This window comes from Tachyglossus aculeatus, chromosome X1 (genome assembly GCF_015852505.1).
Source record: "Tachyglossus aculeatus isolate mTacAcu1 chromosome X1, mTacAcu1.pri, whole genome shotgun sequence".
NCBI lineage: Eukaryota > Metazoa > Chordata > Mammalia > Monotremata > Tachyglossidae > Tachyglossus > Tachyglossus aculeatus.
This window is the reverse complement of record NC_052101.1, coordinates 111498658-111525736: the sequence shown is the minus strand read 5'-3', so window position 1 is coordinate 111525736 and position 27079 is coordinate 111498658. Positions and strand designations below refer to the sequence as shown.

Sequence of the window (27079 nt, the reverse complement as noted above, 5' to 3'; positions counted from 1 at the left end):
ACACTATGGATCATTCCCTTCTCCTGGAAACACTATCGAACATTACTTCCTTCCCCTCCTCTACCTAATTTCCCCATCACAGTTGACAACACCTCTATTCTCCTCATCTCGCGTGTCTGTAAACCTGGCATTATTCTCGACTCCTTCAGCTCTTTCCACCCTCCTATTCGATCAGTCACCAAATCTGGTTGGTTCTTTTTCTCTAACATTTTCAGGATCCTCTCCTTCCTCTCCATCCCAACAGCCACTGCACTGTTCCAGGCACCTGTAATATGCCAGTTCAACTAATGCATCAACCTCTTAACTGATCTCCCGGGTCTCAAATCTACCCCCACTCCAGTCCAAACTTCACTCTGCTGCTCAGGCCTTTTTTCTAAAATGTCTTTCTGCGCATCTCCCCACTTCTCATAAATCTCCAATGTTGCCCATTGTTCTACACATCAAGCCTAAATCCCTCTGACCATTGGCTTTAAAGGACCCCATCGGCTCTCTCTCTCCTACTTCTCCCACTATATTCCAGCTCACACTCTTTGTTCGTCTCAAGTTAACCTGATCACTGCGACTCATTCTTGCCTCTTCCTCCAACTCCTCTTGTCTCCCCAGCTTCATAGCCCTTCTGGAATCATGTCTTCTCCAGGAGCCCTGCTCAAAATAATCCCTAATCTCTCCACTTTATATTCCCCAACTGCCACTTCAGCACTTCCATGCCACCTAAGCACTTAAGTACTCATTACCTCCTTTGGCACTTATGTACGTGTCTTTATGCTCTATTATTCCCTCCTATCTGTTATTTAAGTGTCTGCCTCCTCCACTAGACTGTAAGTTCCTTGAAAGCAGAGATCACATCTATCGACTTTTTGATACTCTCCCAAGTGCCTAGAGGAAGCTCTCAATTAATACTACTGATTGATTGATTGATACCACTGGAGCTTTTGGAGAAGCACAAGATATGGACTAAATGGCTTTTCAGAAAAAACGATGAGGGCAGCCAAATGAAATATGGACTGGAGAAGGGAGAGATCGGAGGTAGGGAGGTCAGAGAGGAGTCTGATGCAGTAGTCAAGGTAGGATAGGATAAGTGCTTGATCAGTGTGGTAGCAGTTTGGATGGAGAGGAAAGGACAGATTCTGGAGATGCCGTGAAGGTAGAACCAACAGGATTTAGTGACAGAATGAATATGTGGGTTGAATGGGTGGGATGAGTTGAGGAAAATGCCAAGGTTATGGGCTTGTGAGACGGGGAGGGTTGGGGTGCTCTCTACAGTTATAGGAAAGACAGGAATGGGGAGGACAGGATTTGGGTGGGAAGATGAGGAGTTCTTTTTGGGACATGTTAAATTTAAGGTGTCATCGGGACATTCAAAAGGAGATAACCCAAAGGCAGGAGGAAATGCCAGACTGCAAAAAAGGAAAGAGGGTCAGAGCTGGAGAGGTAGATTTGGCCATCATCCTCATAGCGATGGTATTTGAAGCTGTGGGAGTGAATGAGTTTTCCAAAGGAGTGGGTATAGATGGAGAGTAGAATGGGGCCCAGAACTGAGCCTTGAGAGACCCCCCTCAGGTAGAGGGTGGGAGCAGAGGAAAACCAGACTGAGAATGAGCAGCCAGGGAGCTGGGAAGAGAACAAGAAGAGGACAGTGTCAGTGAAGCCAAGGTAGGATAATGTTTACAGGAGAAGGCGGTGGTCCTTGGTGTTGAAGGCAGAAGAAGGTTATTAGTGACCTTTGAGAGGATAGTTTCTGGTGGAGCAAAGGGGACAACCTGCTCAAGGAATTTGGAGAGGAATGGTAGGATGGAGTTGGGAAGATAACTGGAGGGAGCTGTGGGATCAAGGGAGGGTTTTTTTAGGACAAGGGGATATATGGGCATGACCTTGGGCAGATCAATTAACTTCTCTGGGGCTCTGTTGATTTTACTCAATCTGCCCTTGGCCCGCCTCTTTGCGGGGAGGGTCTGGGGAAGTGGGGGAGAGGAAAAAGAAGGAACTGGCAGTGTGGGGAGGGGAAGAAATGTCTGCAGATAACTCTGACTCATTCCTGGCCAGAAGATGCCATCATCAACCTGCAGAATTGGTACTGGCCACGCCCATCCACTTTCCCAGATACCCACCTGCAGTTCTGATATTCAGTTTCCCCGGAGAGAAATCTGGGAGGAGCAGGAACGGGGGCTTTAACTCCAAGAGCACAGTGAGGAGAGGAGAATTTATTCAATTCCTTGACTACCGATTGCCTGGTTTCCCCGGAAGCCCTGGTATATTTGGGCCTGTCTGAATTGCATGTTAGCCACGGGTTAGGGACCAAGCTCCTCACATCTACACCCTCATTTACACACGTGCACATGCAGGAACACACACTCCCGGATGTTTACTCTAGTGTTCCAGCTCATCCTAATTCCAGTAATTCCAGGACCTTCTGCTAGCTGGACATGAGAGCCTCTTTCTCTGGGATTGTCCCCGCAGCTTCTCCAGCCACCCCAGCCCCATTCTCAGCAGTGAAGAGCACTGGACCACTGGCAGTGCTGACCGCTGGACCACTGGCAGTGCTGACCACTGGAGCACTGGCAGTGCCAACCACTGGACCACTGGCAGTGCACTTGTGTCCCCGGAGGAGCCGGGTGCCTAGCCCCTTTCATCCTGCAAGACCTGCCACCCCTCCCCCACGGCGTTCACTGCCAAGTGCCCCCCGCCCCCCTCACCCCGGAAGAAATGGTTGCGTCCCGCCCTGCGGGCCCCAAGCTACCTATGAAAGGGCCCATTGTCTCCCTGAACTCTGGGATTTGCCCCACACCCCTTGCTCCTAGGGCCCCCGGCAGCGGGGCCCTGTGCTTGGAGAGCTTGTGAGACCCCGGTGTTCAAGGCCTTGATTGTGCGTCTTTCAGAGAGGAGTTTCCAGTCAGCTGGACAACAGGAGATTCCCTCGGAAAGAGAGGGAAAGGATGTTTGATCCTGCCCCTTTCTGACACAATGACTTGTCCTAAATACACTGCCCTTCCCTTGGATTAGCCCTACGGGATCTCTTCCAAAGTGCTTCAAGGGCTCTGGCAAGGGAAACAAACGACATTGGCACAGTCCAGCTCTCCTCTAATGTCTTCTCTCCTGTTTTCTCCTCCCCTTTGGTCACCTTCCCTGATTCTCCCCCCTGACACCTCATCACCTCTCCTGTTTCCAAAGGCTGTTTTTGGAGGATTTGGGGGTACTAGGGCCGGGACACCCCTGAGATGGTTTGTGGTCCAGATCTGGGGAGAATATATGCTATTACTATTTCCCTGGTTCTATTTTTGTCAATATCACCCTCAAGCTTGAGGTCCCCATCTTTGTTCTTGCAAGCATCCCTTGGTGGAGCTGAGGGTGGCCTCCCCAAGTAACTCCCCTACTCCCCCCTGTTGGAGTTGAAAACAGGGAGACAGGGAGAGGGGGAGGATGCTCTCAACCTTGCCCATTTCCAGGAGTCACTTGAAACTGAGAGGACCAAGGGTGGGCAGAAGAGGAGATTCCTAGATGTGGAGGTACCCAATTCAGACTGGAGATTGTGGATCAGGTCAGAGGATGGGCCCCTGGGCTGAGGCTGGGCTCTTAGTGATGATGAAAGGTCAAAGGTTATCGACCTACTTTCTCAAGACTTTAGAACAGTGCTCTGAACTCAGCAGGGGATCAACAAATCCTATAATTGAATGATGGGTTGATAGGTTCCAGTGACAAGCCCGAGTCTGTGAATCCTACCAGACGCCTACTCATCCCCTTCTCCACTGTGGCTCTTGACCTCTCCTTCCCCATCTTCCTTCCAAAGGTCCAGTGTGGAACAAACTCTGCTGGGACCAGGTAACCCAGCTCTGGCAGGAGGGAGCAAGAGAAGGAATTAAAGAAATTAAGCTGGGGGTTGGGGCTGAGAGATGGGGCTGAGGGATTCACTTTTCTCCCTGGTGGGGGGGGCTTGGGGTCATGCTGGGCTGGGATAGGGATCTGAAAGGATGGGGTGGGAGAGGAGTTCCCCCTACTTTACCCACACTTTCTCCCTTCCACCCCCTCTTTCAGCTTCCACTCCCTGATAGTGGGGCCGAGAAGCACCACTGGCTGAACCAGTCACCCCACCTTTCTCACCCCCAGCCAAGTCTAGGACACTCACTCCCACTGCCCTGTGGGGCCTCCCAAAACTCTCTCCCTGTCCTGGGAGCATGGGGATGGGGACCGGGCAGGTTTAGGTGGGAGAGGAAAAGAGATGGGAATGGGCTTTCCCTATTTCCTGGCTGGGATCCTTGTCCCCCAGCTCCCTCTTGCTCTCAGCTTCCTCCCCACAGCTGCCACAAGCTGCCATCCATGCTGCCATGTCATCATTCATTCAATCGTATTTATTGAGCGCTTACTGTGTGCAGAGCATTGTACTAAGCGCTTGTGAAGTACAAGTTGGCAACATATAGAGACTATATAGAGGCTCTGCACATAGTAAGCGCTCAATACGATTGATGATATAGAGATGGTCCCTACCCAACAACGGGCTCACAGTCTAGAAGACTTCAGGCATCCCGGAAGTGGCACAGTCAACCCCTCCCCCAACATCTCCAGGAGTTCTGCTCTAGGAGAGAGAGAGAGAGAGAGAGAGAGAGAGAGATCCCAGATAAATTCCCCACATTTCAACCCCAAACCGCCAGGTTGACCCTATTAAACAACCAACTGGTCCTTCTGGAAGGAAGCAAACCCACTCGGTAGAACACAGTTAAATTGGGTTATTTGCCAGTGGATGATCTGCACCAGGCTTTGTAGCTTTTCCCAGCTCCAACCATCGCTCTGATAGTCTCTCTTGCTGGTTCACCCACAATCCTCAACAGGGATTCTACAATCTTTTCATCACCCAGATGTGGGGGGAGGGCAGGCCGAAACCCTCCCGTCTCCTGGAGTCCAGCCTGGCTAGGGCAGAAGGGATGACCCCTGCTACATTTTTATCTGATACCGTGCGCCATCTGGGCCATTTTCCCTCCTCTACTAGTTCAGATGATGGAGAATTTAGTGAGTGGGAAATCCACCCACTATCAGTTGTTACCTGCCAAGAGCATGGGAGAAAGTCATTGAAAGATCACCAGTTTAATGGTTGTTGGCTGACAAATAACAATCACCAACACCTCTCCTCAACACCAGCCAGGTTCAAAGCAAATGGCGACTCATCCTGAAGGGACGGAGGGTCAAGATATTTAAAGGAAATGGTAGCAAGTCTTTAAACGACTGTCCTTTCTGGTGAGACTGCGCACTGTATGTGTTTTTGTGGGGAAGGAGTGGAGGGAGGGGATGAGGATCTGAGGTAAGGAATTTCAATCTGGGGTGGATGGCTATGGTGGCCACTCACCAGCTCATCCCCACGGTCCACTGAGGACAAAGGGAGCCCGTCAGATCCCAGGCCAGGCTGGAGGCCTTGTCCCGCCAGCCAAAAGAGTGGGAGCCATAGGAGCACAAGGTTGCTTTCCCCTGTCTCCACTCAGAGTCGTGTCCGTTCACTGCAGGAGCTGACAGGGCTACTGGTGACCGACTGGACATCTCCCCCCCCCCCCGCAGCCTGGCCCTGTGTGACAGCCTTGGGATCAAGTCCACTCCCTGGCCCACACCCCAATCGAGCAGTGGTTCAATGGTTTTTATTGAGCGCTTCCTATGTGTTGCAGAGCACCCAAGTCAGGGGCTTCCCAACCCCTTGGGACCACTGTGGAGTCCCAGGTCCAGGTGATTAGGCTCAGCACTGGAAAAAATCAAGTGAGCCAATGGGATTGGAATTAGGGTCTTGGCATTGTTTGGTTTAGTGGTGCTCCACAGGGAATGTGTCTGTTATATTGTTGTTTGTACTCTCCCAAGCACTTAGTACAGTGCCCTGAACACAATAAGTGCTCAATAATACGATTGATTGATTAACCCTTCTGCTTTATGTCCACCCTTGTCTGACTCTAACCCAACCCTCAAATCTTAATCTCATTTATAACCCCAAGCGAACCCTCATCCTGGCTCTAATTCTGACCCTAACCCAACCCTTATTCCAATCTCAACCCAACCCTAATCCAAACCCTAATTCTAGCCCCAACTCAATCCTAATTTTAACCCCAATTCTAACCCCAATCCTAGCCCCCAGTCTGCTCTAATAATAATAATGATGATGGTATATGTTAAGTGCTTAGCATGTGCCAAGCACTGTTCTAAACGCTGGGGTAGATACAAAGTAATCAGGTTGTCCCACGTGGGGCTCACAGTCTTAATACCCCTTTTACAGATAAGGTAACTGAGGCACAGAGAAGTGAAATGATTTGCCCAAGGTTACGCAGCAGACAGTGGCAGAGCTGGGATCAGAACCCACATCCCCTGTCTCCCAAGCCTGTGTTTTTTCTGCTAAGCCATGCTCTAGCCCAACCATAGCCCTACAACCTTAACCCGAATGACCAAACCTTTTTCTTTACCCTACAGCTAGACCTTAAATCCTAAGATAACCTAACACTGATCTTTAATCTTCTCTCCTAAACCAAACATAAAAGGGAAGCACGGCCTAGCAGAAAGAGCCTGTGCCTGAGAGTCAGAGGGCCTGGGTTCAAATCCCAGCTCCGCCACTTGCCTTCTGGGCAAAACTTGGGCAAGTCACTTCACTTCTCTGTGCCTCAATTTCCTCATCTGTAAAATGGGGGTAAGACACCTGTTCTCCCTTCCCCTAAGACTGTTAGCCCCATATGGGACAGGGGCTGTTCTGGACCTGACAGCCCTGCATCTCCCTAAGCATTTAGTATGGTGCTTGGCTCAGAGTCAGCACTTAAATACTACAATTATTATTACTAATCCTGAGCTTGACCACAGCCACAACTATAACTCCAAATAAGGCCTAATAAGCATTCTGATCCGAACCCCAATGAGGTTCTACGATAGTCATTCATTCAATCATATTTATTGAGCGCTTACTGCATGCAGAGAACTGTACTAAGTGCTTGTCGAGGCAGCTGATAGGTTGTGGGTTTTGTTTTGTTTTTTTTGTGCCTGGGACCTCGATGTTTACCGGACTCCCACTGTCGGGCTTGGAGGGCCCCGTCACTCTTCTCCCAACTTGCTACCACCCGGAAGAGGATGAGAACCAGCCGGCCAGGTTGGGCACTGTCCGGTAAGTGCTGGTCTCTCGTAGGGCCCGACATGCCTTGCAGAAGTGGGTGTTCCAGGAAACGTTGCTGACGACCTGGAACCGCTCCCGCCAACGGAAGTAAGCCCGGTAGCGCACCTCATCTCGGTCCATTGCCCGCAGGTGGCGGGCCAACTCACTGGCATTGGGGAAATCATTGATGTGGATGAAGGCGTCGGGTGGCAGGAAACGCTCGTAGTTGTGCCGGGGGGGCCCGCAGACCACTGGCACTGCCCCGGCGCTTAGAGCGTTGTACCACAGCTTCTCGGTGATGTAGTCCTCATGCAGGGAGTTCTCGAATGCCAGGTAGAACTTGTACTGGGACAGGATGGGCAGATATTGAGCGCGGGGCAGGGCCAGGTGCCGGGCCCCATATACGTCCACGTGCAGGTGTTTCTGCAGCTCCTGGTAGTAGTGAACCCTCACAGAATTCGGGTTCCAGTTGCTCACAGTCCATGCCACCAACTTGGTCTTGGGGGGTACCGCCACATTACCCGGCTTCCCCAGTGGCTCCAGCCAGCCGTAGGGTGTGAAGATGTCTGAGTCGCGCCGGTAGGACATGGTCAGGTTGAAGCGATAATTCATGAGGCCCAGGTTGGGGCTGTTACTGGGTGACTCCAGGTTGAACCAGACCCAGCGCTGACCCACTGGCCGGGCCCCCGCGGGCATGGCCCCGGTGCCATAGCTGATATCACGGTGGTGCAGAATGACAGCGTCGGCCCGCGGATACCAGGCCCTGTCGGCCGTGATGTGGCAGTCGGGGACTCCGAGGAGCTCGGAGCAGTTGCTCAGGGCGACAGGTGTGTGGAAGGGCCACGTCCAGAGCAAGATGGTGAGCGGGGGTGACCCGGGAGGGGAGGAGGGTGGGGGTGGCAAAGGGGGACAGAACCTCGACAGACTGAGATCCCTGGAGTTCCAGAAGTAGAGGAGGCAGAAGCTGATAAAGGCCTGGAGGATGAAGAAGAGGAGGAATGAACTGCTTGAGGTCTTCCTCACCAGTGTCTGAGGCTCCATGAGTAGCTGGGGATAGAGGGAAGAGATGGGGAGCAGGGAGGGGAGATTACTGTTGAAGCTTGGACACGGGACAAAGTGGGGGAGTTGCAGACCCAAACCAAGGAGGTGCCCAGTCCTCCTAGAACTTCCAGAGGGGTTGGGCCCACCCCTTCCTCCTCTTGCACCCCAAAGCCACCGATATAGTTGGAGACTCCGTCTGGGGAGAAAGCAGTGAGAGCAGAGTGCAGAGTCCAATCTCACACCTTTGGCAACCAGCTGGGCCATCCAGCCCAAGACTCTGTCTCTGAGACTGGCGCCAGGATGCTGGAACTGTGTGACCGTGAGCTATCTCTCTGACCGTCTCTCACTCAGCATTCATCTTTGTCTCCCTGCCTTTCCTCTCTCTCTGCCTTTCTCATTACACCAGGAGAAAGTCATTCCTGGGCCAGACTCAGTTTAAAAATTGACCTTTCCCCTGAACACCTTTTCGTGGACCTATTGTCCATGAAACTATTTCAGTCTTTCTCCAGCTTCACCCCTAAATTCCACTCCAGGAACCCGTCATGGCCCTTTCATCCTAGAGTCAATCTAAACCCCTCTTGAACTAAGTGACACTTTTGACTGCGTGGTATTTTGAGGGAATTGAGTTCCATGAGCTGACCCTCGCTTGTACCCGATAGAGTACTTGGGAGAGTTAATATAATAACTTGGGTAGACAAGGCTTCAAGCCTTCTGTTTTCAAGCTTCAGTGGGTGCCTCCTTATCCTGATAATGTGTGTTTGCCCTGTCCACACCCTGCAATTTACAGACTTCAGTCCTCTCCCCTTTTAGCTTGCATCTTTCCGTGCCCTCCCTGCTCTATGCTCTTCAGTTCGCAAACTTCAATCCTGTTCCCAATTATCCAACATATTTCAAGGTGGAAGAGTCCCAAATCTTTCAGTGTATGTTCATTTGGAAATCACTCCGTCCCCTCCTCACTGATCATCGATCATCCTGATGATCCTTTTCTGGACCTTCACCACTATTCTTTCTCCTGTCTCATAGGCATGTTTGGGGTTCTGGATGGTAGGGCTGGACTTCCCCCTCCAGGAAAATTTCTGGCATGAGCCAGGGTGCCTGACTCTGTGCTCTCCCCAGAACTGCCCAGAAGCCAGCCACTTCACCCGTTTCCCATGATCCTGGTCTTGATATGTCTCCCTCTCTGGGGGGGAGTTGAGGCCCAGGGAGGCCATCTGGGCACCAAGGTGTCTTGGAGGCAAGCTGGACTTCAAATCTCAGTTCTTGGTCCTCAAAGCCACCTTATTCCCTCCTCTCCACCCCCTCTACCCCAGCATTCCCTGATCCTCTCACCTTGCTCCCTCCTAACCTCAAATCCCTTCCCCCACAAGCTGCCACCTCCTCCTCTCTCTACTTCTTTCCCTTCCTCCCCAGGCTAGAAAGCCTAGACAGAAACCTTTATCAGCTTGCCTTGTGGGTAACAGCAGTAAAGAGGGGTCGGGGCTGGGCTAGTTTGGCTCCTAGGTGAAACCGGGTCTTGGATACAGCATCATTTTTGTGTCTCCCATTCTCCTCTCCCCCATCTCCACTGCCTTGACATGATGCCATGGTGGTGACAGAAGGAGAGTAGGGGTGACTTAATAATAATAATAATAATAGCACTTACTAAGTGCTTACTATGTGCAAAGCACTGTTCTAAGCGCTGGGGAGGTTACAAGGTGATCAGGTTGTCCCACGGGGGGCTCACAGTCTTCATCCCCATTTTACAGATGAGGTAACTGAGGCGCAGAGAAGTTAAATGACTCGCCCAAAGTCACACAGCCGACAATTGGCGGAGCCGGGATTTGAATGCGTGACCTCTGACTCCAAAGCCCATGCTCTTTGCGCTGAGCCCTGCTCAATCATATTTATTGAGTGCTTACTGTGTGTAGAGCACTGTACTAAGCGCTTGGAAAGTACAATTCAGCAATAGAGATAATCTCTGTCCACACAGGGCTTACAATATAGGGGGGGGGGGGGAGAGACAGACATCAAAACAAGTAAACGGGCTTCAATATAAATAAATAGAATTTTAGATATATACACATATACATAAGTGCTGTGGGGTCGGGGTGGGGGGGTGAAGAGCAAAGGGGGCGAGTTGAGGTGACGTGGAAGAGAGGGGGAGCTGAGGAAAAGGGGGCTTAGTCTGGGAAGGCCTCTTGGAGGAGGTGCGCCTTCTTTAGGGCTTTGAAATGAGGAAGAGTGATTGGTGGATTTGAGGAGGGAAGGTGTTCCATGCCAGAGGTAGGATGTGGGCCAGGGCTCGATGGCGAGACAGGCGAGATCGAGGCCCAGTGAGAAGGTTAGCACCAGAGGAGCGGAGTGTACAGGCTGGGATGTAGAAGGAGAGAAGGGAGGTGAGGTAGGAGGGGGCAAGGTGATGGAGAGATTTGAAGCCAATAGTGAGGAGTTTTTGTTTGATACGGAGGTTGATAGGCAACCACTGGAGATTTTGGAGGAGCGGGGTGACATGCCCTGAACGTCTCTGTAGAAAGATAATCCGGGCAGTAGAGTGAAGTGTGGACTGAAGTGGGGAGAGGCAGGAGGTTGGGAGATCAGAAAGGAGGCTGATGCAGTAATCCAGTTGGGATAGGCTGAGTGATTGTACTAATGTATTAGTGGTTCGGATGGAGAGGAAAGGGCGGATCTTGGCGATATTGTGAAGGTGAGACCGGCAGGATTTGGTGATGGATTGGATATGTGGAGTGAATAAGAGAGCGGAGTCAAGGATGACACCAAGGTTGCGGGCTTGTGAGACAGGAAGGATGGTTGTGCCGCCCACAGTGATGGGAAAGTCAGGGAGAGGACAGGGTTTGGGAGGGAAGATTAGGAGCTCTGTATTGGACGTGTTGAGTTTAAGGTGGCGGATGTCCTGAAGGCAGGAGGAGATGCGAGCCTGGACGGAGGGAGAGAGAACAGGGGAGGAGATATAGATTTGGGTGTCATCCGCATAGAGATGATAGTTGAAACCGTGGGAGCGAATGAATTCTCCAAGGGAGTGAGTGTAGATGGAGAATAGAAGGGGACCAAGAACTGGACCTTGAGGGAACCCTACATTTAGGGGATGGGAGAGGGAGGAGGAGCCCACGAAGGCTACCACCCATTGGGCAGCTTGAGTGCACTGGGGGGGGTCAACTCCCACCCCTGCCAAACCCTCATCACATCCAACCCATTCTGGAGTGGGGAGAAGGCTGAGACCACCCAGATCCCCAGATGTTGGGACCCCAGTACCTTGAAACAGCTGTTCAGCCGGGCATCTAATGTGATGGTCTCAGGCAGGGCAAAAGCTAATTTCTTTTGGGGTTCAGATTTGGGGGTTCCAGACTGGACTTCCTCTGCTCCCCAAGAGCTCAGTGACAAGCTCTCTCCACCTCCTCTAACTGGCACCCCAGAGTTGCTGATTAGGAAACGGCATGGCAATGACATCAGTAGTCCCTCCCCAAGTAGCACCTGGAAAGGAGGAAGGGGAAAGGGGAAAAAGAGGTGATTGGTGACTGGGTTACATAACCCAAGCCAAGAACAATAGATCTTTGAGTGGAATTGGAGTGGGGTGGGGGGGTGGGGAGAGGGAGAGAGAAAAGCTGCTAGGAGGTGAGATGAACCATTCATTAGAAAATGATCTGGGTAATTCAGACCTCTTCCCATTCCACTTTGGAGGACACAGTTATCCAGAAATTACTGGGGAAAGTGTGTTTGTGCCGGAAATATCCAGATGTTGGGAAGTTGGATGCAGTTTGGGGATGCAAATTATCTGAATAATTTGCTAGGGCAGGCTGAGCCTGTAAACTTGAGTGCATTGCCACTTACAGGCCAGAACAGGCCCTCCCCATTTCCTATCAATCAGTGGTATGTATCGTGAGCTTACCATGTGCAGAGCACTGTACTAGGAGCCTGGGAGAATACAGTACAAGAGAGTTGGTAGACACAGTTCCTGCCCTTAAGGAGTTGGCAGTCTAGCGGAGGGGCTTGCAGTCTACTATCTTCGGCCTAAATTCTGGAGCCTGAGTCTGCTCTGGGACTCCCACTACGGCCCACTGAGAGCTCAATAAGAGCCCAGCTGGGGAAGGAGTCCACGTCCTGACAAGTGAGCCCACCATTCACTATGGGGCCGGTAGGGCTCAGTTCCAAGTTTGCCTCTTAGAACAAAAGTTGGAAGGGATCCTGGGAAACCTTTGGGGCTAGTCCCCTGCCTTCAGGCAGGAGCTGGCTGGAGAAAGTGGGGGTCCCTTGGCTCCATAGTCTCTTCTCTCCAGCTCCACCGGGGTGAATCAGCTCTTTCAGAGTCATGCTCACTGGCCCTAACCACTCTTCTGTCTGCATCCCCACCTGCTTTCTGTAATGGGAAGAAGGATGGGTTTGTGCTAGTCCTGTGGACCTCTCTCCCTCTATCCAACAGGCTCGTCTCTTGCCCTCCTGGGCAGGGTCTTCATTAAGTCTCCTCGAGTGGCACTATGGGGTAAAGAGGCATCTCTCGGGGGTCTTCTCTATAATTGGGGGTTGGAGACGGAGGCCTGGCAGGACAAGCCTGGTGAGTTCGACCTAAATGATCACCAAAGCCACGCAGAAGGGATGACATGAGTAGTAGAAGTAATAGTATTTATTAAGTGCTTACTGTGGGCACAGCACTGTACTAAGCACTGGGGGAAAATGCACATGGCCCTGTCCCTCGAGGGGCTCCCAGTCTAGCTATCCAGCATGGAAAAACAAAGCTTAGACTGTAGCCAGAGAGATTCAAGTGAGATATAAAGAAGGACATCCTGAATGCGGTGGGAATTAAGTGCTAGGACGGGCTACCTAGGGAGGTTGTGGGAGCTTGTGGAGATTTACTAAAATAGGTTAGGCAACCATCTGGGCAATGTGGGGGGAGATTGTGTTGGGCGGCACCAATCTGCCAGGCAGGACCCAGACAGACAGACAGACTGCAGGGAAGCAGGGACAGGGAATCATGCTCTCTGAGGAGGCAGCGTGGCTAGTGAAAAGAGCCTGGGCTGGAGAGTTGGAGGACCTGGGTTCTAACCCCAGCTTTACCACTTACTTGCTGTGTGACCTTGGGCAAATCACAATCTCTCTGTGCCTCAGTTTCTTCATATGTAAAAGGGGGATGAAATCTACCTGTTCTCCTTCCCTCTTACACTGGGAGCCCCACAGGGGATAGTGACTGGGTCCAACCTGATTATCCTGTATCCCAGTGCTTAGCCTTTGCTTAGCCTTTTCCAGGGATCTTAAGACTATCCAGCCTCACCAGGCTGGGATTTTCTTTATCATCCTTATTGTTGTGATGTAGGCTAGTATAGCCTAACTGAAAGATGGTTTTGATCATCAGTCAGTCAGTCATATTTATTGGAGGTTTACTATGTGCAGAGCACTGTACCAAGTACTTGAGTGAGTACAATAATCAGAATTAGCAGACACCCTCCCTGTCCATAATAATAATAATAATGGCATTTGTTAAGTGCTTACTATGTGCAAAGCACTGTTCTTTGTGCTAAGCACCATAACAAGCTTATGGTCTAATCCCTCAGTTATTTCTCTTGGTTATTTTTTCTAAACTCACTAAAACTCCTGATCACCCACTGGGTCCTCCCTTCTCCCACTCCACTTCAAATTGCACTGTAAACCCCTCCCAAGCAAACCTCATCTCTGACCCCAGCCCTTGCTTCTCCCCTCTCTGACCCCCTGCTCACATCTTTCCCCCATCTAGAACACAGCCCCCTTCAATTCAGCCAAACCACATCCCTCCCCACGATCAAGGCACTCAAAGCTCTGCTAAGAAATCACCTCCTCCAGGAGGGCATCCCTGATTACCCCCACTTTCCCATTCATGCCATTCTCCTCAGCTAGCACAGCAGTCTTTGGTACTTATGTACTGATTCATTTGCTATTGATTTATAGAACCACATGTGGTGTTCTCTTTTTTCACCTCTTTGAACTATTGCATATGAAAAGACATCATCAAACTGGAAGGTTTAGAAAAGGACAATCCAGGTGATCAAGGGAATGCAGAATGCTTCTGTATGATGAGAGACTGAAAAGATTAGGACTCTTCAGTCTGGAAGACTCAGGGAGAGAGGGGCTTGATTGAAATTTCCAGAATCATGATTGAGCGTGTGGGTGGGGCGAACACAGTTTTGTTGTTCATCAAATCCCACAGCACCAGGGCATGAAGGCACCCATTAAATCTGGAAGGTCGTCAATCCAAAACGCTTCTTCACCCGGTAGGGGGGCAGCGCATGAGGGGAAAGGTAGGTGTATGGAATTCATTGCCATAGGAATTTGTGCAGCCAAAACTATCGGTAGGTTAGAGAGATTCACGGATGAATAGCCCATGCCGGGTCACTCTGAGGATAAGCCACAAGACAGGGATCTAGGAGGGCCACTGCCCCACAGTTCCTCTGAGTCTCATTCATTCATTCAATCGTATTTATTGAGCGCTTACTGTGTGCAGAGCACTGTACTAAGCGCTTGGGAAGTACAAGTTGGCAACATATAGAGATGATCCCTACCCAACAGTGGGCTCACAGTCTAGTCTCCCTGTGCTGCTGTCAGAGACAGGAATCCTGGGCTAGGTGGACCAGAGGGCTGAGCCAAGAATGACACTGCTCATAGTCTTATTACTTACATTCTTGTTTGTCAATCTGTCAATCAATCGATCATATTTATTGAGCATTTACTCTGTGCAGAGCACTGTGCTAAGTGCTTGGGAGAATACAATAGTGTTAGTAGACATGAAGCTTGCCCTCAGAGAGTCTACAATCTAGCTTGGAGGGAGAGAGAAACACAAATAAATTCCAGGTAGGGGGAAGCAACAGAGTTTAAAGACTTGTACATAGGTAAGGGTTGGGGGAGTACTCAAATGGTTAGGGGGTGAAGGCTCAAATGCACAGGCCATGCAGTAGTGGGAGGAGGGTGATAAGAGAAGGGAGATCAGAGATTAGTGATTAGGAGATAAAATCTGTGAAGGCAGAGATTGTGCATTTTACTTCAGTATGAGAAGCATTTCAGAAATACTCTGTTTTTGCCAAAGCTCTCAGGCTACTGATAGAAGAGAAGCAGCATGGCTCAGTGGAAAGAGCACGGGCTTGGGAGTCAGAGGCCATGGGTTCTAATCCTGGCTCCACCACATGTCTGCTGTGTGACCTTGGGCGAGTCACTTAACTTCTCTGAGCGTCAGTTCCCTCATCTGTAAAATGGAGATTAAGACTGTGAGCCCCACGTGGGACAACCTGATCACCTTGTATCCCCCCCAGCTATTAGAACAGTGCTTTGCACAGAGCAAACGCTTAACAAATGCCATTATTATTATTATTATTATTATTATTATTATTATTATTATTACTGGAATTAAAGGCTAAAGCACCATAGAGAAAGCAGGTAATCCCAATCAAAAAACTCTGAGAGTACAGGGGACAGAAGAGTTCTCCCTGCTGGTCCTGGGAGATCGGTATAAATCACTCGGGAAACCTGAACCAGAGACTGTGAATGCTGTTTTGCTAATCCTGTTGTAGTTGTGCTTGACTCATCCTGGGGTGGCCACCCAAGAGGGCTCAGGAACAAGCATCCTCACTTGCCAGTTCCCTTTCCCGTTGCCCCAGTTGAACAGGAGCAGTCAGAAAAAGCCCTGCAGATGGGGTGGAGGGACGGGGGTGGGGAGAGAGGGGTGTTGCAGGGAGAGTGGAAACAGAAGTGGACACACACACACTCACACCACAATTTGGTGGAGTTCAGGGCATCAATCTTTATTATAACCCGGAGCCAGGCTAGCATCCGGCACCTGAGGATTGACAGGTCAGTCCTGCTAATCTCGTCGGACACTATTCTCCAACACCCATACCAGAGTGGGGCTGAGACACTCAGTTCTGGCTTGAGCCACCGGCTCCATCTCAGTTCCGTGGGCAGCTAGAGTCCAGATAGAGAGTTTGTCTGTCCTTGGGGAAGGGCTCCTACCTGGGCTGGGGCAGGGGACCACTTGCAGGAGATAACAGAGGGTCCTCAATCAATCAGTGGTATTTATTGACTGCTCGCTATGTGCAGAGTACTGTACTAAGCACTTGGGGAGAATACAGTACAACAAAATTAACAGAAATGTTTCCTGCCCATAATAAGCTTACAATCTAGAGGGTGAGACAGGTATTAATCTAAATAAATAAGTAATTTATAATATCTAACCGCCATTTTTCAGATGAGGTAACTGAGGCACAGAGAAGTGACTTGCCCAGCGTTACACAGCAGATTAGTGAAGGGGCCGAGATTAGACTCCCAGGCATTGGCCTGCCTCCATGGGATGCCCATCCTCTGGTCAGTCCTCACTGTCTCCAACTCAGGGACTACCCAGGGTCTAGTGAAAAGAGCTTGGGTTTGGGAGTCAGGTGACCTGGGCTCTAATTCCAGCTCCACTACTTGTCTCCGGGGAGACCTCAGGTAAATCACTGAATATTTCTGGATCTCAATCTCCTCATCTGTGAAACAGGAAGAGGAATTACTTCTCATTTCTCAGGGGTGATGAGAGGATGCAGTGACTCCCCTACTCTCTGTTCTTTCCAGTACATCTTCTAGACTGTGAGCCCACTGTTGGGTAGGGATCGTCTCTATACGTTGCCAACTTGTACTTCCCAAGCGCTTAGTACAGTGCTCTTCATACAGTAAGCGCTCAGTAAATACGATTGAATGAATGAATGCCATCAGTCCAGCCTCCCTGCTGCTCCAGGAATAATTTCCATTCCCCCTTCACTACCAGTTCTGATTGCTAGTTCAGCAGGGACAGCTTCAGACATTCGGCCATCCTGAGGTGAGGAAAAAGTCGATAGCTGGGCAGCTTGGCTCCAAGACCCCAACATTCATCCTGCTGTCATTTTGGCCCCTGGATAGTGGCCATCTTTGAGAGGTCACAAAGCTACAGACTCTCATTCATTCATTCAGTCTTATTTGTTGAGCGCTTACTGTGTGCAGAGCACCGTACTAAGCGCTTGGAAAGTACAATGCAGCAATAAAGAGAGACAATCCCTGCCCACAACAGGCTTACGGTCTAGATGGGTAGGCTTACAGTCTAGAGAAGGGCAGTGATGTGGCCATCTTTGAGAGAAGCCCTATGGGGAAGTGTTACAGTGCCACCCGCACTGTGGGAGATGGTTTACCGCAGTTAATCAATCAGTCGTATTTATTGAGCGCTTACTGTGTGCAGAGCACTGTACTAAGTGCTTGGGAAGTACAAGTTGGCAACATATAGAGACAGTCCCTACCCAACAGTGGGCTCACAGTCTAAAAGGGGGGAGACAGAGAACAAAACCAAACATACTAACAAAATAAAATAAATAGAATAGATATGTACAAGTGAAATAAATAGAGTAACAAATATGTACAAACATATATACATATATACAGGTGCTGTGGGGAAGGGAAGGAGGTAAGATGGGGGGATGGAGAGGGGGACGAGGGGGAGAGGAAGGAAGGGGCTCAGTCTGGGAAGGCCTCCTGGAGGAGGTGAGCTCTCAGTAGGGCCTTGAAGGGAGGAAGAGAGTTAGCTTGGCGGATGGGCAGAGGGAGGGCATTCCAGGCCTGGGGGATGACGTGGGCTGGGGGTCGACAGCGGGACAGGTGAGAACGAGGTACGGTGAGGAGATTAGTGGCAGAGGAGCGGAGGGTGCGGGGTGGGCTGTAGAAGGAGAGAAAGGCTGTGAGGTAGGAGGGGGCGAGGTGATGGAAAGCCTTGAAGCCCAGGGTGAGGAGTTTCTGCCTGATGCACAGATTGATTGGTAGCCACTGGAGATTTTTGAGGAGGGGAGTGATATGCCCAGAGCGTTTCTGGACAAAGATAATCCGGGTAGCAGCATGAAGTATGGATTGAAGTGGAGAGAGACACGAGGATGGGAGATCAGAGAGAAGGCTGATGCAGTAGTCCAGACGGGATAGGATGAGAGCTTGAACGAGCAGGGTAGCGGTATGGATGCAGAGGAAAGGGCGGATCTTGGCGATGTTGCGGAGAATAATTGGAGATACTGGGTATCGAACCCGGGGCCTCATACATGCAAAGCATGCGCTCTACCACTGAGCTACATCCCCTTCACTTACTAACTGAAGGTGAGCCTGCAAGTCCAGATTCCCTTGTCTCCACTAAATAATAATGATAATGGCATTTATTAAGCACTTTCTATGTGCAAAGCACTGTTCTAAGCACTGGGGAGGTTACATGGTGATCAGGTTGTCCCATGGGGGGCTCACAGTCTTAATCCTTATTTTACAGATGTGGTAACTGAGGCCCAGAGAAGTGAAGTGACTTGCCCAAAGTCACACAGCTGACAAGTGACGGAGCCGGCATTTGAACCCATGACCTCTGACTCCAAAGCCCGTGCTCTTTCCACTGAGCCATGCTGCTTCTCTAAGCCTATACCACCCCTCTCCACCCTCCCTACTCCTTCTTTTCCTCTACATTCAAACCTGGCAGCACTCTCCCCACCGCCATCCCCTCAACATGGGCGTGCTTGCTTGTGAGAGGAATCTGGGGTGAAGGAGAAGGAGCAGACGAGTGAAAGGGAGAAGTGGAGGTCAGGCAACAGAGGAAGCAGAGAGACAGCGTGGCTTAGTGGAAAGAGCCCGGGCTTGAGAGTCAGAGGATGTAGGTTCTAATCCCGCCTCTGCCGCTAGTCTGCTGTGTGACCTTGGGCAAGTCACTTAACTTCCTTGTGCCTCAGTGACCTCATCTGTAAAATGGGGATTAAAAGTGTGAGCCCCACGTGGGACAACCTGATTATTCTGTATCTACCCTAGCGCTTAGAACAGTGTTTGGAGCATAGTAAGTGCTTAACAGGTACCATAATTAATATTATTATGATAGAAAAGGGGAGGCAAAAGAGTAGAATGAAGAGTGGGAGAGAGTGAAATGAAGGAGGGGACAGGCCAGTGCATCCTGGAAGGAGAGGGAGAGGGAATGGTACCAGGGCCCCCAAGGACAACTAGCAGAATATAGTGAATCACAGACTCAACTCAAAACTTGGAAACTCCACGGGTTGGAAAAGACTCATAGGTGCCATCTTGTCCAATGTCCTGCTTCCCCACTGCAGCCCAGAAGAATGGTCGGGAGTGGGGTGGTAGTGGTGGTGAGGGAAGAAGATAAGCCTGGGCACTAGTGGATTAATGGAAGATTTAACCCCTCTTCCCCCCCCAGGCCCCTGGTTTTTCCCCTTCATGGTCGGAGCCCCGAGCAGTTGACTGTGAACCAAAGATTGTTCTTAGTGAAGATTCGTGGGAGGGAGGGCTGGGGAGACTTGGCATCTCATTTCTGCCTCTTCCTCCACCTCTCATGCCCCAGAGCCCTAGATCAGCTTATCTTCCGCACCCCAAATCCATTTTGGAGGCTCCAGCTACAGCAAGGGTCAACCTGGATCCAGGCAACCGAGTGCAGTTCTGGATGAGTAAGGAGCTGGCTTGCCCAGGGACAGAGGGATGGACCAGATGACCTACAGAACTCCCTGCCAGCTTGCCCGGCCGCGTCACCCCTCTTCCTCCATCTCCCCCCTCCACCCCTTCACTCACCCCTCCCTCTCCCTTCCTAGCTCATCCTTGCTCGTTCAGAGCTCTGGGCCCCCAGGGACAGCTCTTACCTCTCACTCCGGACCAGGCATGCCACGGGAGTGAAAGTCGGGCTACTGGAGCCAGAAGAGGGGGTGTGGGAAGGAAGGAGGGGCCCTGAGGAGTTGCAGGAAGTGTCCCCAGCGGCTGGGAGGTGGGGGTGGGTGGTGGCTGTGTGTGGAATGTTGGTCCCATCAAGAGGACAGTTCTAAAGTGAAGGAGCACTTAGTATTAGCAACCAACTCCTCTGTGATCTTTCAACTGAGATGGATTAAGTCATCCACACCCATGTGGAAGCAGTAGTAACAAATGGAGGTGACCCACAGAACCCTCCTCCCTGTCCTACCTTTCCTTCCTCCCCATCACCCCAGTGGGATTTAGAGTCAAGGGGCGGTGGGGGAAAGGGGGCTCAATGTTAATTACCAGTAAATATGACCACGGGAAGTCCATTCAGATACAATTTCTTTCCAAGTGGACCGGCAGCATTTCCATTGCCCCTGACCTGGTGGACTCTTCTGAGCTGCTTCTTTTTCACCTTCTTCCCAGGCAACAACATTCCCGGTTTAAACTCCAGCCAGTGCACTGGGGAGCTGCCGCTGCTACTAAAGCCCATTTCAGTCGGGCCCGGTGAGGAGAAGCCTCTGGCTCCAGGAAGCAGAGGAACAGTCCACGGGGAGTGAGAGAGGCAAAACGGTCGCGTTCAGCAGGAAATCCCTTGTGGATCCTTGTGGGCGGAAAAAGTCGGGGTTGTCCCTTCCCAGTTCTCTACCTTTCTGTCCTTCGGGAGGAAGCAGGGGTCTGAAACATTGGCTTGGCTTTGGGCACGACTCTCCACTTTGAAATTTTTCTTGGACAGAAATGGTGGGCGAGGTTCAGACCGAGTTGGTGTTTTTTTGTTTTTTTTTTTTCTTTGAGGAAATAAATATTAGATTGAAATCAATCCAAATTGATAACCATTCAATGGGTTTGAACCAGGTTATGTTCTGAATGTTCTTAGCCTTGTGGAACAGTTCAGTTATTCTGTAGGTGACGTGCAGGGAGAGAACTGGAGAAATGAATTAGGGCTGGGGGGTGGGGGGGCGGGGAATTGAGAAGCAGTGTGGCCTAATGGAAAGAGCATAAGCCTGGGAGTCAGAAGACCTGGGTTCTAATCCCGGCTCTGCCACATGTCTGTTGTATGACCTTGGGCAAGTCACTTCACTTCTCTGGGCCTCAGTTACCTCATCTGCAAAATGGGGATTAAGACTGTGATCCCTATGTGGGAAAGGGACTGTGTCCAACCTGATTAGCTTGTGTCTACCCCAGCACTTAACAGTGCCTGGCACATAGTAAGTGCTTAATAAATGCCATTAAAAAAACAAAACCTAAATACCATAAAACAGGGGATGGGGGGAGCCCCCCCATCCCCAAGCCTCCAGGTCATCTCTTATTGTTCTGCAACTGGAGAGCCGGATTATCCCACATGCTTGCCAGTCAGATGGTAGTGAGGGCACAGAGGAGGCCAGGGGCTGGGGACCAATCCAGACAGAAAAATGATCCAGAAATTTTGTCCGGTGCCAACCCATGAGCTGGGCAGCACTTATTCAATGGGGCCAGTCCCAGCCTGGAGCCTAGGTGGAAGCACTTTAAAAGTCATCCCCCTTCTCTTTCCACCCCCATTGCTGGGCGGCCCTGAGTAGAGGGGAGGGAAAAGGAGGGGAGATGGAAGGAGACAGTAGGGCATGGGAAGGGAGAGGAAGACCGGACCAGACTGGCGGGATTGGCTTGGAAGAAGAGGGTGGGAAGGAAGCATAGACCAGACACTGGGAAAAATGGTTGTGGCTTTTCAGCTCCGTATTAAGTTGCTGGGTGGCCACCTCCTCATGAAGACGTGAAGCCACTTAAGCCATTTCCTGGGAGAATATCTCCGGCCCTGCTCTGACTCATCTGAGTGCTCATTTTCACACACCTGTGCTTATGGCTCTCCCCAGGAGCCCCTCTGCATCTCCCTCACCCCATTACGATCTCACTCACACTACGTCCTACTCCCCGGTCCTCAGAGGTGAAGGTGGCTCCTGCTGAGCTTTGTATCTGAGCCCCCACAAGTCAAGAGCTGGGCCTAGACCCTCCAGGCTAGGAAGTCCTTCCTTAGAGCTAACCCGCAGGACTCCTGCTGCTGTTTGATCAAAGGTCCTTCCTGGTGTGTGTGGTTTGGGCCAGGTGAATCGGAAGGGAGCATGGTGCAGACATGCTTTCTCCATGTCCATTTGCCTGTCCACATTTGAGGAGACCTGATCTTGGCCCTCGATCCCATTCCCCTAGACGCTGGCCAGAGACTTCCCCGGGAAAGATTTGAGAATCCCTTAGCCGAGTCTGGGGGATCAATGAGCCCAGGGCCAGTTAATGTGGCCCTCTCTGATTGGGCCACCTGAGGAGGGTTTGCCAGCCTGGATGCGGGGCAGTGAGTTATTTTTCTGTTTGGATCTTCCTTCCAGGAACTGCTAGGGGCTGGGCTTAGCACCCTGCAGCCTTGCTTACAACTGAACTGCTGCTGCTGCTGCTGCTGCTGCTGCTGCTGCTGCTGCTGCTGAAGACGATACCTGGGTCTTTCTGCTCTGCCGATGAAACATTCCCAGTCACGAAACTCTCAGTTGGTGAGGGGGGCGTAGGACACCTGGGTCCCCCTTAGCTAGGAAGAGCTAGAGGCTGCCAGGTAGGAAAGGGCCTGGGGACCTTCTCTGCCTATGGGCCGGAGCTTCGGGGGAGCTTCTGATCTCCTTGCCTTCCTCTGCAACTGGGAGCAGGGGCTGGAGACCCCCATTAGACCAGTGGGGGTCAGGGTCACTGGAGCCATGATCCAGAAGGAGAACCAGCCAGAAAGTGGGAGTGTGGGGCTCACAGGGGGAGAGAGAGAGGGAGGAAGTGAGAAAGGGGGAGTGCGCTCCTCTGGGGCAGCCCACCTCCTTACCCGGCCCGCTGTCCTCTTAGAGGTGGGACTCATCCGCTCACCTCCCTCAGGCTGCACCCATACACCATGTACTTTGGGTGCCACATCCACAGCAGGGCTGCAGTGAATTCTTCTAGGTCTGTGGTGAACATGTACCAAGGAGGACCTAGGACTCAAAGGAAATCATGAGGCAATGTCTGGGAATGCAACTAGGAATTGTGGGTATGTGGCTGATGTGGCCCTGCCAAACTCTCCCTGCCAAATCTCCAAGGCAGGGCTTGGGGAGCAATAATAATAATATTCTTAATAATAATTACGGTACTTAAGTACTTACTACATGCCAAATACTGTTCTAAGCGCTGGGGGTAGCGGGGGTTATAATCCCGCCTCCGCCACTTGTCTGCTGTGTGAGCTTGGGCAAGCCATTGAACTTCTCTGTGCCTCAGTTACCTGATCTGTAAAATGAGGATTAAGACTGTGAGCCCCACGTGAGACAACCCGATCACCTTGTACCTCCCCCAGTGCTTAGAACAGTGCTTGGCACATAGTAAGCACTGAACAAATACCATCATTATTTTTATTATTATTAGAAGGTAATCAGGTTGGACATAGTCCCTGTCCCACATAGGGCTCACAGTCTTAATCCCCATTTTACAGATGAGGTAACTGAGGCCCAGAGACTTGCCGAAGGTCACACAGCAGACATGCGGCAGAGTAGGGATTAGAATACTACTACTACTAATAATAATTTTGGTATTAAGCACTTACTATGTGCCAAGCACTGTTCTAAGTGCTGGGGGGATACAATATGATCAGGTTGTCCCACGGGGGGCTCGCAGCCTTAATCCCCATTTTACAGATGATTAGAACCCATGGCCTTCTGACTCCTGAGCCCGTCATCAAATCATAAGATGAGATCATTGATTATCTGATTTGATGATCTTATTAGCGATCCCAGAACATAGCACAGTGTTTGGCACATAGGAGGCACCTAGTAAATACCACCTTTATTATTATTAAGTTCTAGAAATGGCCACATCCTCTGTGATGCCCCTATTGGGCAGGGTGGAGATAGTGGTACTGCCAAACCGCATGGCCTAGTGGATAGAGCACCTTTTTCCCTCCAAAGTGAGTCATCAATCGATTCATTCATTCAACTGTATTTATTGAGCGCTTACTGTGTGCAGAGCACTGTACTAAGCGCTTGGGAAGTACAAGTCGGTAACATATAGAGACGGTCCCTACCCAACAACGGGCTCACAGTCTAGAAGGGGGAGACAGACAACAAAACAAAACATGTAGACAGGTGTCAAAATCGTCAGAACAAATAGAACTAAAGCTATATGCACGTCATTAACAAAATAAATTAAACAGTATGACAAAGGAAGGGGAGGAGGATGAATAAGAGGACGAGAAGGACAGGGACATGGAGGAGGATGACGCCAACGAGGTCGAGGACGACATTGTGGAAGTCGAGGACGGCGCCTACGTGGTCGAGGATGATGCCGATAACGTCAAGGACAACGCCGACAACGTCAGTCAAAAAATAATGATCAGTTGAGCACCTACTTTGTGCAGGAGCTTGAGAGAGGACAGTGCAGTTAGCAGACTAGATTCCTGCCCTCAAGGAGTTTACAGCCTACTGGGGAGACAGACGCTAAAATCAATTTCAGGTAAGGGGAAGCATTTATTCATTCATTCAATTATATTTATTGAGCTCTTACTGTGCACAGAGCACTGTATTAAGAGCTTGGGAAAGTACAATACAACAGTAAACAGACACATTCCCTGCTCACAACAAGCTTACAAGCTAGAGAGGGGGAGACAGACATGAATACAAATAAATAAATTACAGATATGTACATAAGCATGTAGGGCTGGAAGGGGGAAAGAACAAAGGGAGTAAGTCAGGGTGATGCAGAAGGGAGTGGGAGAAGAGGAAAGGGGAAGGGGCTAGTCGGGTGGAGATGCTCTGAAGGCTTTGAAGTGGGGGAGAGTAATTGTCTGTAGGATTTGAGGAAAGAGGGCAAGCCAGGCCAGAGGCAGGATGTGGGCCGGAGTCCACAGCGAGACAGGTGAGATCGGGGCACAATGAGAAGGTTAGCACCAGAGGAGCGAAGCACGAGAGCTGAGTTGTAGAAGGAGAATTGTGAGGTGAGGTAGGAGGGGGCAATGTAATAATAATAATAATGATGGCATTTGTTAAGCGCTTACTATGTGCAAAGCACTGTTCTAAGCGCTGGGGGGATACAAGGTGATCAGGTTGTCCCACTTGGGGCTCACAGTCTTAATCCCCATTTTACAGATGAGGTAACAGGCCCAGAGAAGTGAAGTGACTTGCCCAAAGTCACACAGCTGACAATTGGCGGAGCCGGGATTTGAACCCATGACCTCTGACTCCAAAACCCTGGCTCTTTCCAATGAGCCATGCTGCTTCTCTGAAGCAGTGGCGGAGCCAGGATTAGAACCCAGATCTTCTGACTCCCAGGCGAGTACTCCCATGGCTCATTATTAGCAGGAGCAACAGCAGCAGCAGGTTCTGTTGAATGCCTCCTGATGCAGGGCTGTGATGGAGGTATAAATCTAGGGTGACACATGCACATAACCCGTCCTCCTCCTAGGAACCCCATGTGGGACACAAACTTTGTCCAACCTAAGTATTTTATATGTACTGCTTTAAAGCCAAAGGTGAGGAGTTTTTGTTTGATACAGAGGTGGATGGGCAACCACTGGAGTTTTTTGAGGAGGATGGTGACATGTTCTGAACCGTTTTTGTAGAAAAATGATTCAGGCAACAGAGTGAAGTATGGACCGGAGAGGGGAGAGGCAGGAGGCTGGGACGTCAGCCAGGAGGCTGATGCAGTAATCCAGGCAGGATAGGATGAGTGAATGTATTAGCACGGTAGCAGTTTGGATGGAGCAGAGAGCGTGGATTTTTAGCAATGTCGTGAAGGTGGGACCAACAGGATTTAGTGATTTAGCAACAGAGTTTGAAGAGCTGTACATAAGTACTGAGGGAACTGAGTGCCCAAGTGCTGGAGTGTCAGTAGCGTTGGGGGGAATAGAGTGGGGAGATGAGAAATGAATCAGGGAAGGCCTTCTGGAGGAGGCTTTGAAGATAGGGAGAGTGATGGTCCGTTGGATGTGAAAGGGGAGGGAGTTTCAGGCAGGAGGAATGCTGTGAACAAGAGGTCAGTGATGAGAGAGAAGAGAATGAAGCACAGTGAATAGGTTGGCTTAAGGAGATTGAAGTTGGTGAGCCGGGATGTAGTGGAAGTGAAGCAAGGATAACTAGCGGGGAGAGAACTGATTGAGTGAGTTGAAGCCAATGGTTAGGGGTTTCTGCTTGATATGGAGAGGAATGGGCCACCCTTGGAGGATTTTAAGGAGTGGGAAGATGTGGGCAGGAGGATGTTTTAGAAAAATGATCCGGGCAACAGGGTGAAGCGTAGACTGGAGAGGGGAGTGGCTGGAGGCAGGGAGGTCTGTGAGGAGGCTAGTTTTGAAACTATGCTCATTGGTGACCCAACTATCCTGGATGGCATATGTCAGGGGAATGGATGACAAATAATTCCCCACACAACTCCTGGATGGTGAGCTGAAATTGAAATTAAGGAGGACAGAGGAAACATTTTAACGCCCTGGTAGAACAGAGCCTCAGACCACGCTGTATCCCTGCTGTAAACTAGGAGTCAACTATGACGGCTACACCAGCATGGCAAATCGCAAACACGAGAGGGCCTGCTCTTTTTGACCAGACATCTTGTGAAATTGAAATTGAGGACAGAGGAAATATTTTAAGGCCCTGGTAGAACAGAGCCTCGGACCATGCTGTATCCCAGCTGAAAACTAGGAGTCAACTATGACGGCTACACCAGCATGGCAAATCGCAAATAGGAGAGGGCCTGCTCTTTTTGACCAGACACCTTGTAAGTCTCATGAGGCAAGGAGGTAAAAGCCAAACAGCACCAGGAACTGCAAACAACAATCATAATCCCAAGCAAGAGCTTGGGAGTCAGAGGACGTGGGTTCTAATTCATTCAATCGTATTTATTGAGCACTTACTGTGTGCAGAGCACTGTACTAAGCGCTTGGGAAGTACAAGTTGGCAACATATAGAGACGGTCCCTACCCAACAGTGGGCTCACAGTCTAGAAGACTGTCTAGAAGACTGTTCTAATCCCAGCTCCCCTAGTTGTCTGCTGTGTGACCTTGGGCAAGTCACTGGAGAAGCAGCATGGCTCACTGGAAAGAGTCCGGGCTTTGGAGTCAGAGGTCATGGGTTCAAATCCCGGCTCCGCCAATTGTCAGCTGTGTGTCTCTGGGCAAGTCACTTCACTTCTCTGTGCCTCAGTTCCCTCATCGGTAAAATGGGGATGAAGACTGTGAGCCCCCCGTGGGACAACCTGATCACCTTGTAACCTCCCCAGCGCTTC

At 50.6% G+C, this 27079-nt stretch overlaps 1 protein-coding gene and 1 non-coding gene across 2 annotated transcripts; both read right to left on the bottom strand.

The window, feature by feature from the left end:
* Positions 1 to 7057: 7057 nt before the first annotated feature.
* Positions 7058 to 12442, bottom strand: LOC119949908 (3-galactosyl-N-acetylglucosaminide 4-alpha-L-fucosyltransferase FUT3-like). The gene is made up of 3 exons (XM_038771762.1): positions 12326 to 12442; positions 11387 to 11605; positions 7058 to 8143 (listed from the first exon to the last, which is right to left on the bottom strand). The coding sequence occupies exons 1-3, from the start codon at positions 12440 to 12442 to the stop codon at positions 7058 to 7060; spliced, it is 1422 nt and encodes a 473-aa protein (XP_038627690.1).
* Positions 12443 to 18139: 5697 nt separating this feature from the next.
* Positions 18140 to 18211, bottom strand: TRNAA-UGC. Its single transcript has one exon. It is a non-coding gene; the product is annotated as a tRNA-Ala (tRNA).
* Positions 18212 to 27079: the final 8868 nt, after the last annotated feature.